Raw genomic sequence first — 12848 nt, 5'->3', positions numbered from 1 at the left:
ATTGCAGCACTCAGGATGTTTGCATCATCTTTGTGAAATGCAAGGTATTCAGTTTAATACCAGTGTTTAGATTAAGGTGCCATAGGCGAGATCTAAGGACAGCCATTTGACTGTTTCTGGCACCATTTATCATCCTAGAACCTAGTCTTATGTTTTAACCATATAGAATTTGAGAGAGGACTTTCTGGGATTGTGTGTATTCACCTATGTGAATATATACCTTGAGGGCTAGGCAAATGCTAATTGGATTCCTGATTCTGACAAGGATGCACTTTTGAAGACAGTGAGATTCTGCTTCATACAGTTTGTTTCATTTTACTTTTTAAATGTGTCCCTTTTTATTATGTTTCTTGTGTATGCACATGAAAAAAATATTAAAGGGCAAGTAGAGATGGACATTCTTCTGTTGGCACACTAATACTGCTTCAGGTTGCAGGGGTGCAGAGGGGGAAGAGGTTATCTTCAACCTGCATTATTTTTTTCCCATGCTTTGAATTCTGGAACAACTCACAAGTTCTGTAGTGGCAAGTGCAACTTTGGAGATTTCAAGTTGTGGGTATGCTCCTTTACAATAGACCATATAAGTCAAAACGTTTGTTTCCTTGTATTCATAAACTGGCTATACTTGGTTACTTAATCTCGCATGTAAACTTTTTTTTTTAAATTGGAAAAAAAATGGGGGGGGAAGCCATAAAGCCAATAAATCATTAATTGTATTGAGTTAAATTTGATTGTATGGTCAATGAGTTTCTTGAAGTAACTGTTGAATTAATTTAGAATAAAAGGAGACATTGTCATCTGGGCTCAAATCAGTTTTCCTGAAATGTGAGTCAACTTGTACTTGTAACTCCTTAGGAGTCACTTTTTTCCTGAATGTTTTCTTTCTCCACCTTCCCCCCTCCCCGCCGCTTTATTCCTAGAATAAAGAAGAAGTAATGGCTGTAAGACTCCGAGAGGCAGATAGCATAGCAGTTGTGGCAGAACTCCAGCAACATATTGCAGAACTAGAAATCCAGGTAAGAGCATAAACCATTCCTTTTATTTTTTACTTCATACTTTTTTGTGTTTTTATTCTTCTTCCCTTCGATTCTGACCCATATTTGGATAATTCTTAACATTTCCTTTCAGTGTAGACATAATGCTGCCTATCCATTAACGAATTGGCAAAGGCCACAGGGGTCCATTTTTCTTGTGTGTAAGCTCCATCTTTGATGCTCATAACCATGGTAAATGCCAGTGAAGCATGGTTTATGTTAATCATGGTTCACTTCTACCCCACAGCTTGAATTCTAATTTTTTTAAATGTTATGTACTTTCAAGTTGATTAAGACTTACGGTGACCTTATGAATCAGTGACCTCCAATAGCATCTGTCCTGAACCACCCTGTTCAGATCTTGTAAGTTCAGGTCTGTGGCTTCTTTTATGGAATCAATCCATCTCTTGTTTTGCCTTCCTCTTTTTCTACTCCCTTCTGTTTTTCCCAACATTATTGTCTTTTCTAATGAATCATATCTTCTCATTATGTCTCCAAAGTATGATAACCTCAGTTTCATCATTTTAGCTTCCAGTAATAGTTATGGTTTAATAAGTTCTAACACTCAATTATTTGTCTTTTTCGCAGTCCATGGTATATGCAAAGCTCTCCTCCAGCACCATATTTCAAATGAGTTGATTTTTCTCTTACCCACTTTTTTCACTGACCAACTTTCACATCCATACATAGAGATCGGGAATACCATGGTCTGAATGATCCTAACTTTAGCGTTCAGTGATACATCTTTGCATTTGAGGACCTTTTCTAGTTCTTTCCTAGCTCCCCTCCCCAGTCCTAGCCTTCTTCTGATTTCTTGACTATTGTCTCCATTTTGGTTAATGACTGTGCTGAGGTATTGATAATCCTTGACAAGTTCAATGTACTCATTGTCAACTTTAAAGTTGCATAAATTTTCCGTTGTCATTACTTTAGTCTTCTTGACGTTCAACTGTAGTCCCACTTTTGTGCTTTCCTCTTTAACTTTCCTCAGCATTCCTTTCAAATCATTACTGGGTTTTGCTAGTAGTATGGTATCATCTGCATATGCTAAATTATTTTCCCCTCCAATTTTCACACCTCCTTCACCTTGATCCAATCCCGCTTTCCGTATGATATGTTCTGCATATAGATTAAACTAATAGGGTGATAAGATGCACCCCTGTCTCACACCCTTTCCGATGGGGAACCAGTCGGTTTCTCCATATTCTGTCCTTAAGTAGCCTCTTGTCCAGAGTATAAGTTGCGCGTCAAGACAGTCAGATGCTGTGGCACCCCCATTTCTTTGAAAGCATTCCATAGTTTTTCATGAACTACACAATCAAAGGCTTTGCTGTAATCTATAACGCACAGGGCGATTTTCTTCTGCAATTCCTTGGTCCGTTCCATTATCCAACATATGTTTGCTATATGATCTCTGGTGCCTCTTCCCTTTCTAAATCCAGCTTGGACATCTGGCATTTGTTGCTTCATATATAGTAAGAGCTTTTGTTGTAGAATCTTGAGTATTACTTGCAAGGGATATTAAGGCAATAGTTCGATAATTACTGCATCCCTGGGATCCCCTTTTTTGGAATTGGGTTTGTGGGCCATTGTTTAGTTTTCCATATTTGTTGAATTTTTTTTGTCAAAATTTGGACAGATTCAATCTCAGTAGTTTGTAGCAACTCTATTGGCATACATTTTAAAATGTATTGTATTTTAATTTTATTTACTGTACTTATATCACACATTTCTCCTAAAGTTCTCAAGGCAGTGTACGTTGTTCCCCATCTCCGTGTTATCCTGACAACCGCCCTATAAGAAAATAGTCACAAAGCTGACTGGGTAGCCTTAGGCAAGTCACTAAATAAGGATAAGTAATGACAACAGAAGATTTATGCAACTTTAAAGTTGACAACGAGGACATTGAACTTGTCAAGGATTATCGATACCTCGGCACAGTCATTAACCAAAATGGAGACAATAGTCAAGAAATCAGAAGAAGGCTAGGACTGGGAAAGGTAGCTATGAGAGAACTAGAAAAGGTCCTCAAATGCAAAGATGTATCACTGAACACTAAAGTCAGGATCATTCAGACCATGGTATTCCTGATCTCTATGTATGGATGTGAAAACTGGACAGTGAAAAAAGTGAATAAGAGAAAAATCAACTCATTTGAAATGTGGTGTTGGAGGAGAGCTTTGTGCATACCATGGACTGTGAAAAAGACGAATAATTGGGTTCTAGAACAAATAAAACTAGAACTATCACTAGAAACTAAAATGATGAAACTGAGGTTATCATATTTTGGACACATAATGAGAAGACATGATTCACTAGAAAAGACAATAATGCTGGGAAAAACAGAAGGGAGCAGAAAAAGAGGAAGGCTAAACAAGAGATGGATTGATTTCATAAAGGAAGCCACAAACCTGAACTTGAAAGATCTGAACAGGGTGGTTCATGACAGATGCTATTAAAAGTCACTGATTCATAGGGTCGCTGTAAGTCGTAATTGACTTGAAGGCACATAACAACAACAAGGATTTGAGCTCTGGTCTCCTAGGTCCTAATCTGATACTCTAACTGCTACATCACAATGGCTCATCTACCACTTGGAGCACTACCGCAGAGGAGTGCTTTTCAATGCCCTGCACATAGAATACTTGAATGGTGACTCAAAAGTGGGCCAAAGTGAGTGGAAATGTACATCCCTGTTTGTCTGTACATGGAAGCCTGTGGAGCTGGGTTAAGCATAGCAGTGTAGCTATGCACTTTATGCAGCAGTTCTGATGTGGGTTTTTGTTCCTGGGGTGGGAAAACTAACTGTCTAGTATAAGCATTTGTAAATATAACTGTGTACACTAAGCAGGCAGGACCTCTTGTGACATTTACTTGCTAGACGGAGAAGATGTTGCTGAACTGTGTCTTAAACACAGGACTTGATTTCTTTTTTTAAAAAGTTAATGTTGTAAGTATAGGATTGACTTGTACCAAACAATTTCTCCAAGAGGAAGTCACAGAGCTTTCTGTTTAAGTCTGATCTTCTGTGAAGGTTCTGAAACTAATATAGCCACTTCCTATCCTTCCAGTTTTAATGGCTGCTGTTATATAGCATAAGGAACCCAAGACCCTTCAGTGATACTTCAAGACTGATAAAATTGTGTTAAAGTCTTGCATTTGTTCATTTGAACAGTCTGCCTATTGCTCAGAGTGGTGTAGAACTAAATTATTATTATTTATTATTCACCCTTTACCCAGAGGTCCCAGGGCGGGTCACACCAATTTTAAAATACAGCATTGAAAAGTACAGTTTATAGTTCTGTCTTAAAGCTGGTAAAGATTTATTTATTTATAAAAACACTTATATACCACGATTTCATTTAAAAAATCAAAGTGGTTTATAGATATATATGCAAGCGTGTACATGTGCGCACGCGCACACACAGAGTAAGAAATGCTTAAATATTACAATAACAAATTGCTAACTAACAGGTGCAGAAAATATTTTCTTGTCTGCGTAAGCCTGGTGACACACAAAGATACAATGGAACAATAATTTACCAGATACTTTTCTTCAAAGTAGTTGTACTCATATGAGAATCCAGGAGTTCCACTTTGGGGTCAGAATTGGGCCACAGCAATTACCCTAAACCATACAGTTTTCTTTGAAAAGTTTAGGTGTAAGTGTAAGACACGCTGGTGTTAAACATGTAAAGTATGCTTAGTAGTGCTACGCCCACATTACTACAGAAATTACTTTACTAGCAAGTCCCTAGTTAAATCACGGTTTGGAGAGACTGTCAGGGGACAGCAAGCAAAATGTGTGGTGTGTTATTGTTTTTTATCCCTGCCGTACGAAGATATAATTGGCAAATCCATCTATGGTAATCTGAATGCTTTCTTGTTCTAGCTGACTCTGTTCTGTTCGTATTGGGCTTTATCTTGTGAAACTTCAAACTACCTGAGAGGATTTATACTGATACTAGGACCTCAATCTATTTTTTTTTTTGCATAAGTAGCAACAGTTTTTTTGCAAAAGTATATACATCTATTAATATTGGGTGAGATGACTCCCATCTTCTCTCTCCATGTTTTGTCAAATTTAAGTGTATGCTTTTTAAAGTACAAAATGTTAAACTTCACATGGGAAGTCTGTCTTAGCACTGTGTGTCAGTGTTCAAGTTTAGCATGTTCTGCAGAACAAATGTATCAATGGTTTCTATCATTCACTTTGCTAGGAAAAATAAAGGCACTGCCCCAACATTTCTAGGGTTTCTGCACAAACCTTTTACAAGTCCTGAAGTTCTAAAGAGAGAATTTCCATTTTTGTGATTACAGGAAACTTTGTTTTACTCTTTAGCAGTGTGGTGTGTTTTCTGAAAGCCTAAAATGAATCATCGCAGTCACCATAAGGCCATGCATCCCCCACAACTGATGAATAAACATAGGTGTTCAGTGTAAAATGTCATCACCATGTAGTAGCAAAACTTCATAAAGCAGACCAGACTGAGGAAGGCTACTCCAACGTAGCTTAGCTCCCACAGTCTTTTTTTTCTCTTACTACTTCTCAAACCTGAGGATACTCAGATTGCTAGATATGAAATAAGAGTATATCTGTTTTTCCGAGACGTGACCATGATTTATGTGTACACCACCAAGCTTTTAGAAAAAGTTGGGATTCCCCCATTTCTCATGGCCCCATATCCTTGGCAAGGAGTTCGTTTGCTAAGCCCATCTTGAATCTCTCCTTCCTGTGGCTTTTTTTTTTAGAGTAGAAACAGTAGCATTCAAGGAAGTATTTGTGCACTTTAAAAAAATTATCATTTTGATTAACAGCATCTGCTTTATCCTGAGGATTGGGGTTCTTAGTTAAAAATCTATTGTGTTTTATTTACATGGTGGTCTGTTCAGATACTTTTTATTGTAACCTTTGCTTCAGAGTGAAGTTAAGAGATTCACAAGTTGGCTCTTCTGTAGCCAGATTGCTTCAGGTAAATCTGCTCTGGTGGGTTGAGGGGAAACCCAGAACAGGTTTAGGGGTTGTGGGGATGGAGAAGATGGGAAGATCATTGCCTTGCGCAAGGAGAAATCCAGAACAATCTGCTTAGCACTATCTTGAATGCAACCCCAGGAACTGGTGTCGTATATGGTGTCGGCAGCAGGAAAACTTTTGTTGGGGAAAAAATGGAGATCAGCAACAATACCAACTGTTAATGAATGGAGAGAGAAAATGTTTGCATGAGTGGCAAAGTTAACTCATGTCAAATGTAAAGGAAAAAAACGAAAAGACAAGATAAATTTGCAACAGATTGGCAGCCATTTATTAAATATATGAGCCAGTGTGGTGTAGTGGTTAAGGTGTTGGACTACGACCTGGGAGACCAGGGTTCGAATCCCCACACAGCCATGAAGCTCACTGGGTGACCTTGGGCCAGTCGATGCCTCTCAGCCTCATGAAAACCCTATTCATAGGGTCGCCATAAGTCAGAATCGACGTGAAGGCAGTACACTAACACACTAACACTATTAAATATAACAATGATCTAGGGCTAATTTAAAATATATTGTGGTTTTACATTGTTTTGAAAGGTTTGGTGAGGATGATAAAATGATTATTTAATCTATTAAAAGGTTATGATATAGATTCTTGTCCCTACCTCCCTTTCCTTTTTACATTGGTTAATTATTTTTGAAGTATTATGCAAATTTATTCTGGTTAAATTCAGAATTATTTTTTCCTTTGTAAAAAAATTGCAATTATAATTAAAAAAACAAAACAAATGTAATACATTACGTGAACTTGGAAAGCTCTGGATGGTGTCCAGCTGAGTCATACTCTGAGTCGATCAATGACTAAAGGCCTCATCTAACTGCTATTTATGCTGGGCTGAGGGGAGTTGGATATGGTGGATCTCCTGCTGGGTCCCGGCTTAGGCTGGCAACACTGGCATAAGTACCTCACCCTGACCCAGCTAGCTCAGTTGGAGATCCTCCAGAGAAGCCAGCCTGGTGTAAGAGGAGCTGGTGGAAGACCCAAAAAAGGGGCATTCTGGGGGGTGTCAAGGGAGGGGCTGAGGGGGAACTTAATGGTACATCCTGGTCCCATTTGGCTCCCTCCTGCTGCCCTCTGTCCTGGTAGCCAGTATGCTGGGAGAAGGGGTGTTGGCACGAAACATGTATTTTATTTCCTTCCACCATGCATTGCTGGCGCAGCCAGTGTCCTCCCCTCCCAGAGGCTCTTGAAGGCATTCTGGATGTGGCGACCCCTCCGACAGCTTGCTCCCACCAGCCTCCAACAAGATGGATTGCTCTGTAACTTAAGTATGTTGATTTCACTGGTCTGCTTTGAGTATGGCTTAGTTGGATGCCACCCTCTGAATCCACCTTGCTGAAATGGTTTAAAACATAAGGATAAAAGTACTAATCTTGAAATACATCATCAACATTTTTTATCTTTTCTGGGACAGAAAGAAGAAGGGAAAATTCAGGGGCAGCTTAATAATTCCGACTCAAGTCAGTATATCAGAGAACTGAAAGATCAGATAGCAGAGCTGAATCATGAGGTAAGTAGAAAGTTTATCATTTTTGCTCATGTATGTTTCTTTCCAGTATCTTGAAGTGGGGTTTTTTTTCTGATTCTGGGTAACTATTATTTTATTGTTTTTAACATTCTTTATTTAATAATTCCTTCTGACTCTAAAACATCCTTAATGTTGGCAGTGCTTTTTAATATGCGAAGAAACTGTATTTCAAGATCAATAGAAAATCACATTGGGACTGCTAGCTCACCTGAATTAACATGTATTTATGAGAATTGTGTGTGTTAAAAGTGTAATACTATGAGTAATAGCATAGTAACATTTGATTTATTTAGATTTTTCACTTAAGAGTCATTTGCCTATAATTAGTTCATAATAATATGTACAATAGCATAGTAATATTTCATTTATTTAGATTTTTCACTTAAGAGGCATTTACATATATGTGAGAGAACTTACATATAGAATCTAATATTTCAGCCCTAACGTCTTATAATTCTGAAAACTAACATTTCCACTTGAACATGAATGTTGGGCCAAACAATTTATTTTGTGCAAAGATATCATTGTGTTAAAATGTAGCAGCAATACACATCAGAAGTGGCTTTACTCAAAGCATGAACATAGTAGATTTCAACAGAAATAGCAGGGCGGTGCAGTTTTGTCGCTATGTTGTCACTTGCTGTGTTGCTGGTTGGTATGAAAAATAATACAAATTGGTAAGGGATCTGAGGTACCTAGAACTTCTGTAGGGCCCATCTCTTGAGATTATAATGGGGATCTTGCTTCGTCTTTTTATCAGTGGTGTAGTCTGCAATCTTTCCAGCACCTTTAACAAACGCTAAACTCACTTGAGAGAAATCAATATTCAGCTATCTTGCATTAAACATTTATGTCCCAATCCAGCTAAGGGCATCTGTGCACTCAAACAGCTTACAGGTGCATATCATTTGCTGGGTTGGGAACTGTGGACATACACTGAAATTTCAGATATGCATCTAAAATGAATTTTCATCCAAGTGAGGATGTAGTGTATCTCCACCGCTTTGAATGGGTACATATTCCTTTTCCACATGCACATTCTAATTCAGCTAGGTGCAGATTAACAATTTGCTTTACATGCATCTCGAGCAAGTGCTTGCAGTCCTGTACCTACTTGGGACATGATTTGGGGGTGGGACAGTTGCTTCCATCTGTGTATAAGGATTGCATCCTAAATGTTCATACATTGTGTAATTTTATTCTTCTGGAGACTATTTAAAGAAAGAACTAATAATTGAAGAACAGCTTGAGCTGATAGTAAGAATAGTGACTACTTAGTGTTGCTCTTAAGAGTAAGTCCATAGTGGATAGATTCACTTGGAATTCATTTGTATTTGGAAATATTTTGAATGTCTTACACAGTCCACACATGTAGCGAACTCCTGTTTTAACACTCACTGTTCACTGAGACTTATTCCCAGATAAGCAATCACAGGAACAAAGCCTTAATAGTGCAACTTGTTAATCAAATTAATGCTTGCTTCTGTGATACATTGTGTAAAAAATATATATTCTAAATGAAGTGCTAAGTGGGTTGCTAACACGAAAGTTACATCAGAGGATCTACCTGTTCACCCTAGACACATCACTTTTTTATTCTTTTTTTGGAGTTGTCAACCACTGTAGTATGGCAAAATTTAAAAAGCAAAATACATTTGTCTGTGTTACATAAACTCATATTGAATCTAACACAGTTTGGGATGCTACGAATTGGTGAAGAACTGAAGTCTGATTTGCAGTGCAGATCTTACAAAGCTCTATTTAATAAATATGAATCAATGAGGTCCCCCCCCCCCAAAAAAAACCTATGAATGGTCCCTCTTGCTTTGCTGTTCTAAACATTTGTAGACAAGCTATGGTTAAACTTGCAAGTTGAATCTTCCTTTAAAGATGTGGTATACCCATTGTGACCACAATTTTTGGCCAGCTAAATGTGGGAAATGTTCATAGATGACTAAGCAAAAACATGGGAAATAAATGGAAGTTACTTTAGTGTGCCTGCCTGCATCCTTCAAGTCTGAGAGACAAATCAGTGTGTGGTACTCCTAGTGTATTTAAAAATGAGGGTGATTAGATTTTAACTTGGTATAAATAGGATATAGCCACATTTTACCAACTGATACCTGCTGAAGATTTGGCTTAATTTGCAGTTATATTATTAAAAAGCTTAATTTCTCAAAATGACGGTTCAGAAAATAACCAAGTTGGTCTTATCTGTGGTGGTCTTCAGTTTTGAACAGTACTTCACCAAAATCTTCACTATAAGCATAATCAAGTGGGGGTCTCATTTAAAACAGTCTATCTGACCTTCGAGTAAAATTTTCTCAAGACATCTAACAAAGGAAAAACAATAAGAAATTGAAATCTTCATATACAAGAGTTATATAACAGTGAAAGTACAGCAGGTAGAATTTGTTTATTTAGAAACTTTAAAAACCACTGATCAAAAAGTCTCCCAGGTGGCGGATAAATAAAATTATAAACCAAAATGTCTAAAATCCACAAGCCAATTAAAATATACATTGTTTTTGTTTGTTATGTATTGTTATAAGCCAGAAGATATGCATAAAATTACACATAAAAACATCATTAAAAACAAGAGATAAAATCAATAAATCTCTCAAAACAAATATAGGAAACTAAATTCTGTGTCTGGATAGAGTTGCCGAAATTAGTATTCTTAAAAAGAGCGGGTTTTGTGTCTCAAAGTTGGCTCATTAATACCTCAGATTATGAATTAGGCTCTGGTAGATAATGGGTGGCACTCATAGCACCTGTGGTGTAGTTTTATCACATGCGGTGGGAGTCTGAACAGTGGGAAGGCCTTTCAGCTTGAGTATTGCTTAATCTGGCCTGCCCTCTCTCTTGCCTTTGGAGCCTAATGCATTCAGTAAATGCAAAATAAGATGACTCTGCATGTGTGAGTCTTCTTTTCTAGTCTAGCATAGAATGCCACTGTTCCATGCTTTGGGCTAAATTTGTGGCACACTCGGCAAAAAAAATTGTGTCACTAAACACAGAACTGTTCTTGGCCAACATATTATCCGAAAGCAAGGCCACAATTGCTTTGAAATGCTGGTTCCTTGTGAGGAGGTTGAAAAGAGAGTTATCCAAGGGGTACCTGCTGCCTGTACTTAGCATTTGACATAAAGGGTAGACATACGTGCTTCATTGCCATTTTTGTTCTATATTTAGAAAAGCAGACCTCTTCAGGAAGATACATTGAAACCATCATCATCAGTTGAGACGGGGTCTTAAGGGGGTCAACTGAATAAATATCTAGATAGCCTCATCTAGCGTGGACTAAAGGAGGCTGCTGACCATGTTAGTATATATTCTCACATTTGTATTCTTCCCAGTTCATACTGAATGAATTATAAACTGCCTAAGCTGCCTTAGTGTATGGGGTGGGTTTTTATTTTTGTGCTGCTTCTTTGTATGCTCTGTATTCCTAAACAGTTGTCTTGGCTTCCTGTTGGATGTTGCAAGGAACAAATGTGCGATGTAGATTACAGGAGTGGTACATAAGGTTAGAATTGATAGGCTTTCCCACACAATTAACTAAGAAACCACAAAATACCCCGGGAGGCAGAAGCAAGGAATAGTGGTTTCTAGTTGCAGAGCTGAAGAAGAACTTCGGATTTGTTTGTCTGTGTGAAAAGTTGTACATTTGTATATATGTGTGCTATAATTTTTCATTATGGAGAGCCTTTCCGTCTTCTAGTGGCATTTCTCTGTACAGTAAGAGTCGCTATTCTTATCTCATGACAGTAATACCTGATTTATAATGCTGTTGTAGTGTGGTTTTGCATAACATTTAAACCCCCGGTTTCAGATGTTTCAGTAGCTGAGGATCCATCTGATACCTTGTTCTGAAAGCTATTATGTTCTGAAAGAGACAGCTTGCCTCACTATGTTTTTCACTTCATGAGTTGTTGACTTCTGTGATTTCCATGTTCAGAATTGAATCTTGCTTGACCTGGGTGCAGTAATTTTTTTTCTACAATGAATATTAAATGGTTGCAATATTTACATCCAATATGTAACAATACTGACATATCAGTAGTGATGTTTATTAATGTAAATCCATATTTACTGACCTTTCATACTTTATCATTTCTTGTGAGTAGTTGAATGCAATTAACTTTGTCTGGTCTTTCTGTTTTAACCTGTTTGCCACCCTGGGCTCCTGCTGGAAGGATGGGCAAGATAAAAAATTAAAACATAAATACAAGTTATAATGCCTGGAGTAACTTAAAAGCAATTTCCAATTCTAATCCATAAAAATGAATCTTTGGGTAGTTCATGTGAGCTAATCCTCATTCCTATATTCCCAACACAATTTCATATAGTTATCCCCAAACAACCCTCTTTTCATGGCCCCTTTGTGCCTTGATTTGTTTTGCTGCCTGGCAGCTGCTGTAGAACGGAGAAGAGATAAGCTTGGGCCCCAAACTGCTCAGGTAGTCTCTGATAAGAAAGGACTGCTTTTTAGCTAAACTATATGTAAACAATAACTGTTGTATGTCTAAGCTTTCAGCCACACTAAAAACACTTGCATAGATTAGTCAGATGGGAAGGGTTTTTTTGTGAAACATTTATACCTCCTTTCCCCCCCAACATCAAAGTTAAAGGCTCATTCTGACTATCTCCATGCACCTTATGCTGCAACTCATCTGATATTTCTTCCTAACTACCTAATGCAAATGGCAACAGATTCTGATATAGGCACTATCTCTTCTTCAAATCATGCTTCTGTTGAACTAACTAAAGATGGGCTTAATGAAGATTGACATGTTGGAGATCAAATGCCCTGCTTTTAAACGATTCTGCTTGTAGAAATAAAATTGTAAACGCTAAGTGATTACTTGTAGATAAATAATGCATACTACATAAGCAAAGGGCTACTATTGGATGCGGTTAAGTAGTGGGAATATGTGGGACCTGCTTCCTGAAGACTGTTGATTTAGTTGTGGCAACACATGCCTTAGTTGCATCACACCTGGATTTCTGTAATACAGTCTACATAGGTCTGCCTATGAAAATACAGAAACTACAAATGGTCCAGAGTGCTGTTTACAGGAAGCATATAACTCCATTACTGAAACAACTGTATTGGCTCCCGGTTTTGTTCCTGGGCCCAGTTTCAAGCACTGATGATGACTATTAAAGCTGTCCATGGTTTGGGGCCAGGGTGTCTGAAGGATCTCCCACTCCTGTGGGAGCCTGCCCATGTATTAAGATCCTCATC

The 12848-nt window shown here is 37.9% G+C and overlaps 1 protein-coding gene across 9 annotated transcripts in view; it reads left to right on the top strand.

Annotated features, from left to right (window-relative positions):
* LOC133387892 (divergent protein kinase domain 1A) overlaps positions 1-12848 on the top strand; it is a 185935-nt gene that overhangs the window by 160311 nt on the left and 12776 nt on the right. For 8 of the 9 annotated variants that reach the window (XM_061633685.1, XM_061633678.1, XM_061633674.1 and 5 more), the window contains 2 exons: positions 921-1016; positions 7484-7579. In XM_061633685.1, coding sequence (XP_061489669.1) covers positions 921-1016; positions 7484-7579 — 192 coding nt within the window. Of the gene's footprint in view, positions 1-920; positions 1017-7483; positions 7580-10792; positions 10922-12848 lie in introns of all 9 variants that reach the window. The other variant, XR_009763595.1, reaches the window with a different exon arrangement.

The sequence above is a fragment of the Rhineura floridana genome, chromosome 6 (genome assembly GCF_030035675.1).
Source record: "Rhineura floridana isolate rRhiFlo1 chromosome 6, rRhiFlo1.hap2, whole genome shotgun sequence".
NCBI classification, from domain to species: Eukaryota; Metazoa; Chordata; class Lepidosauria; order Squamata; family Rhineuridae; genus Rhineura; species Rhineura floridana.
This window is presented reverse-complemented; position numbering and strand designations above follow the sequence as displayed.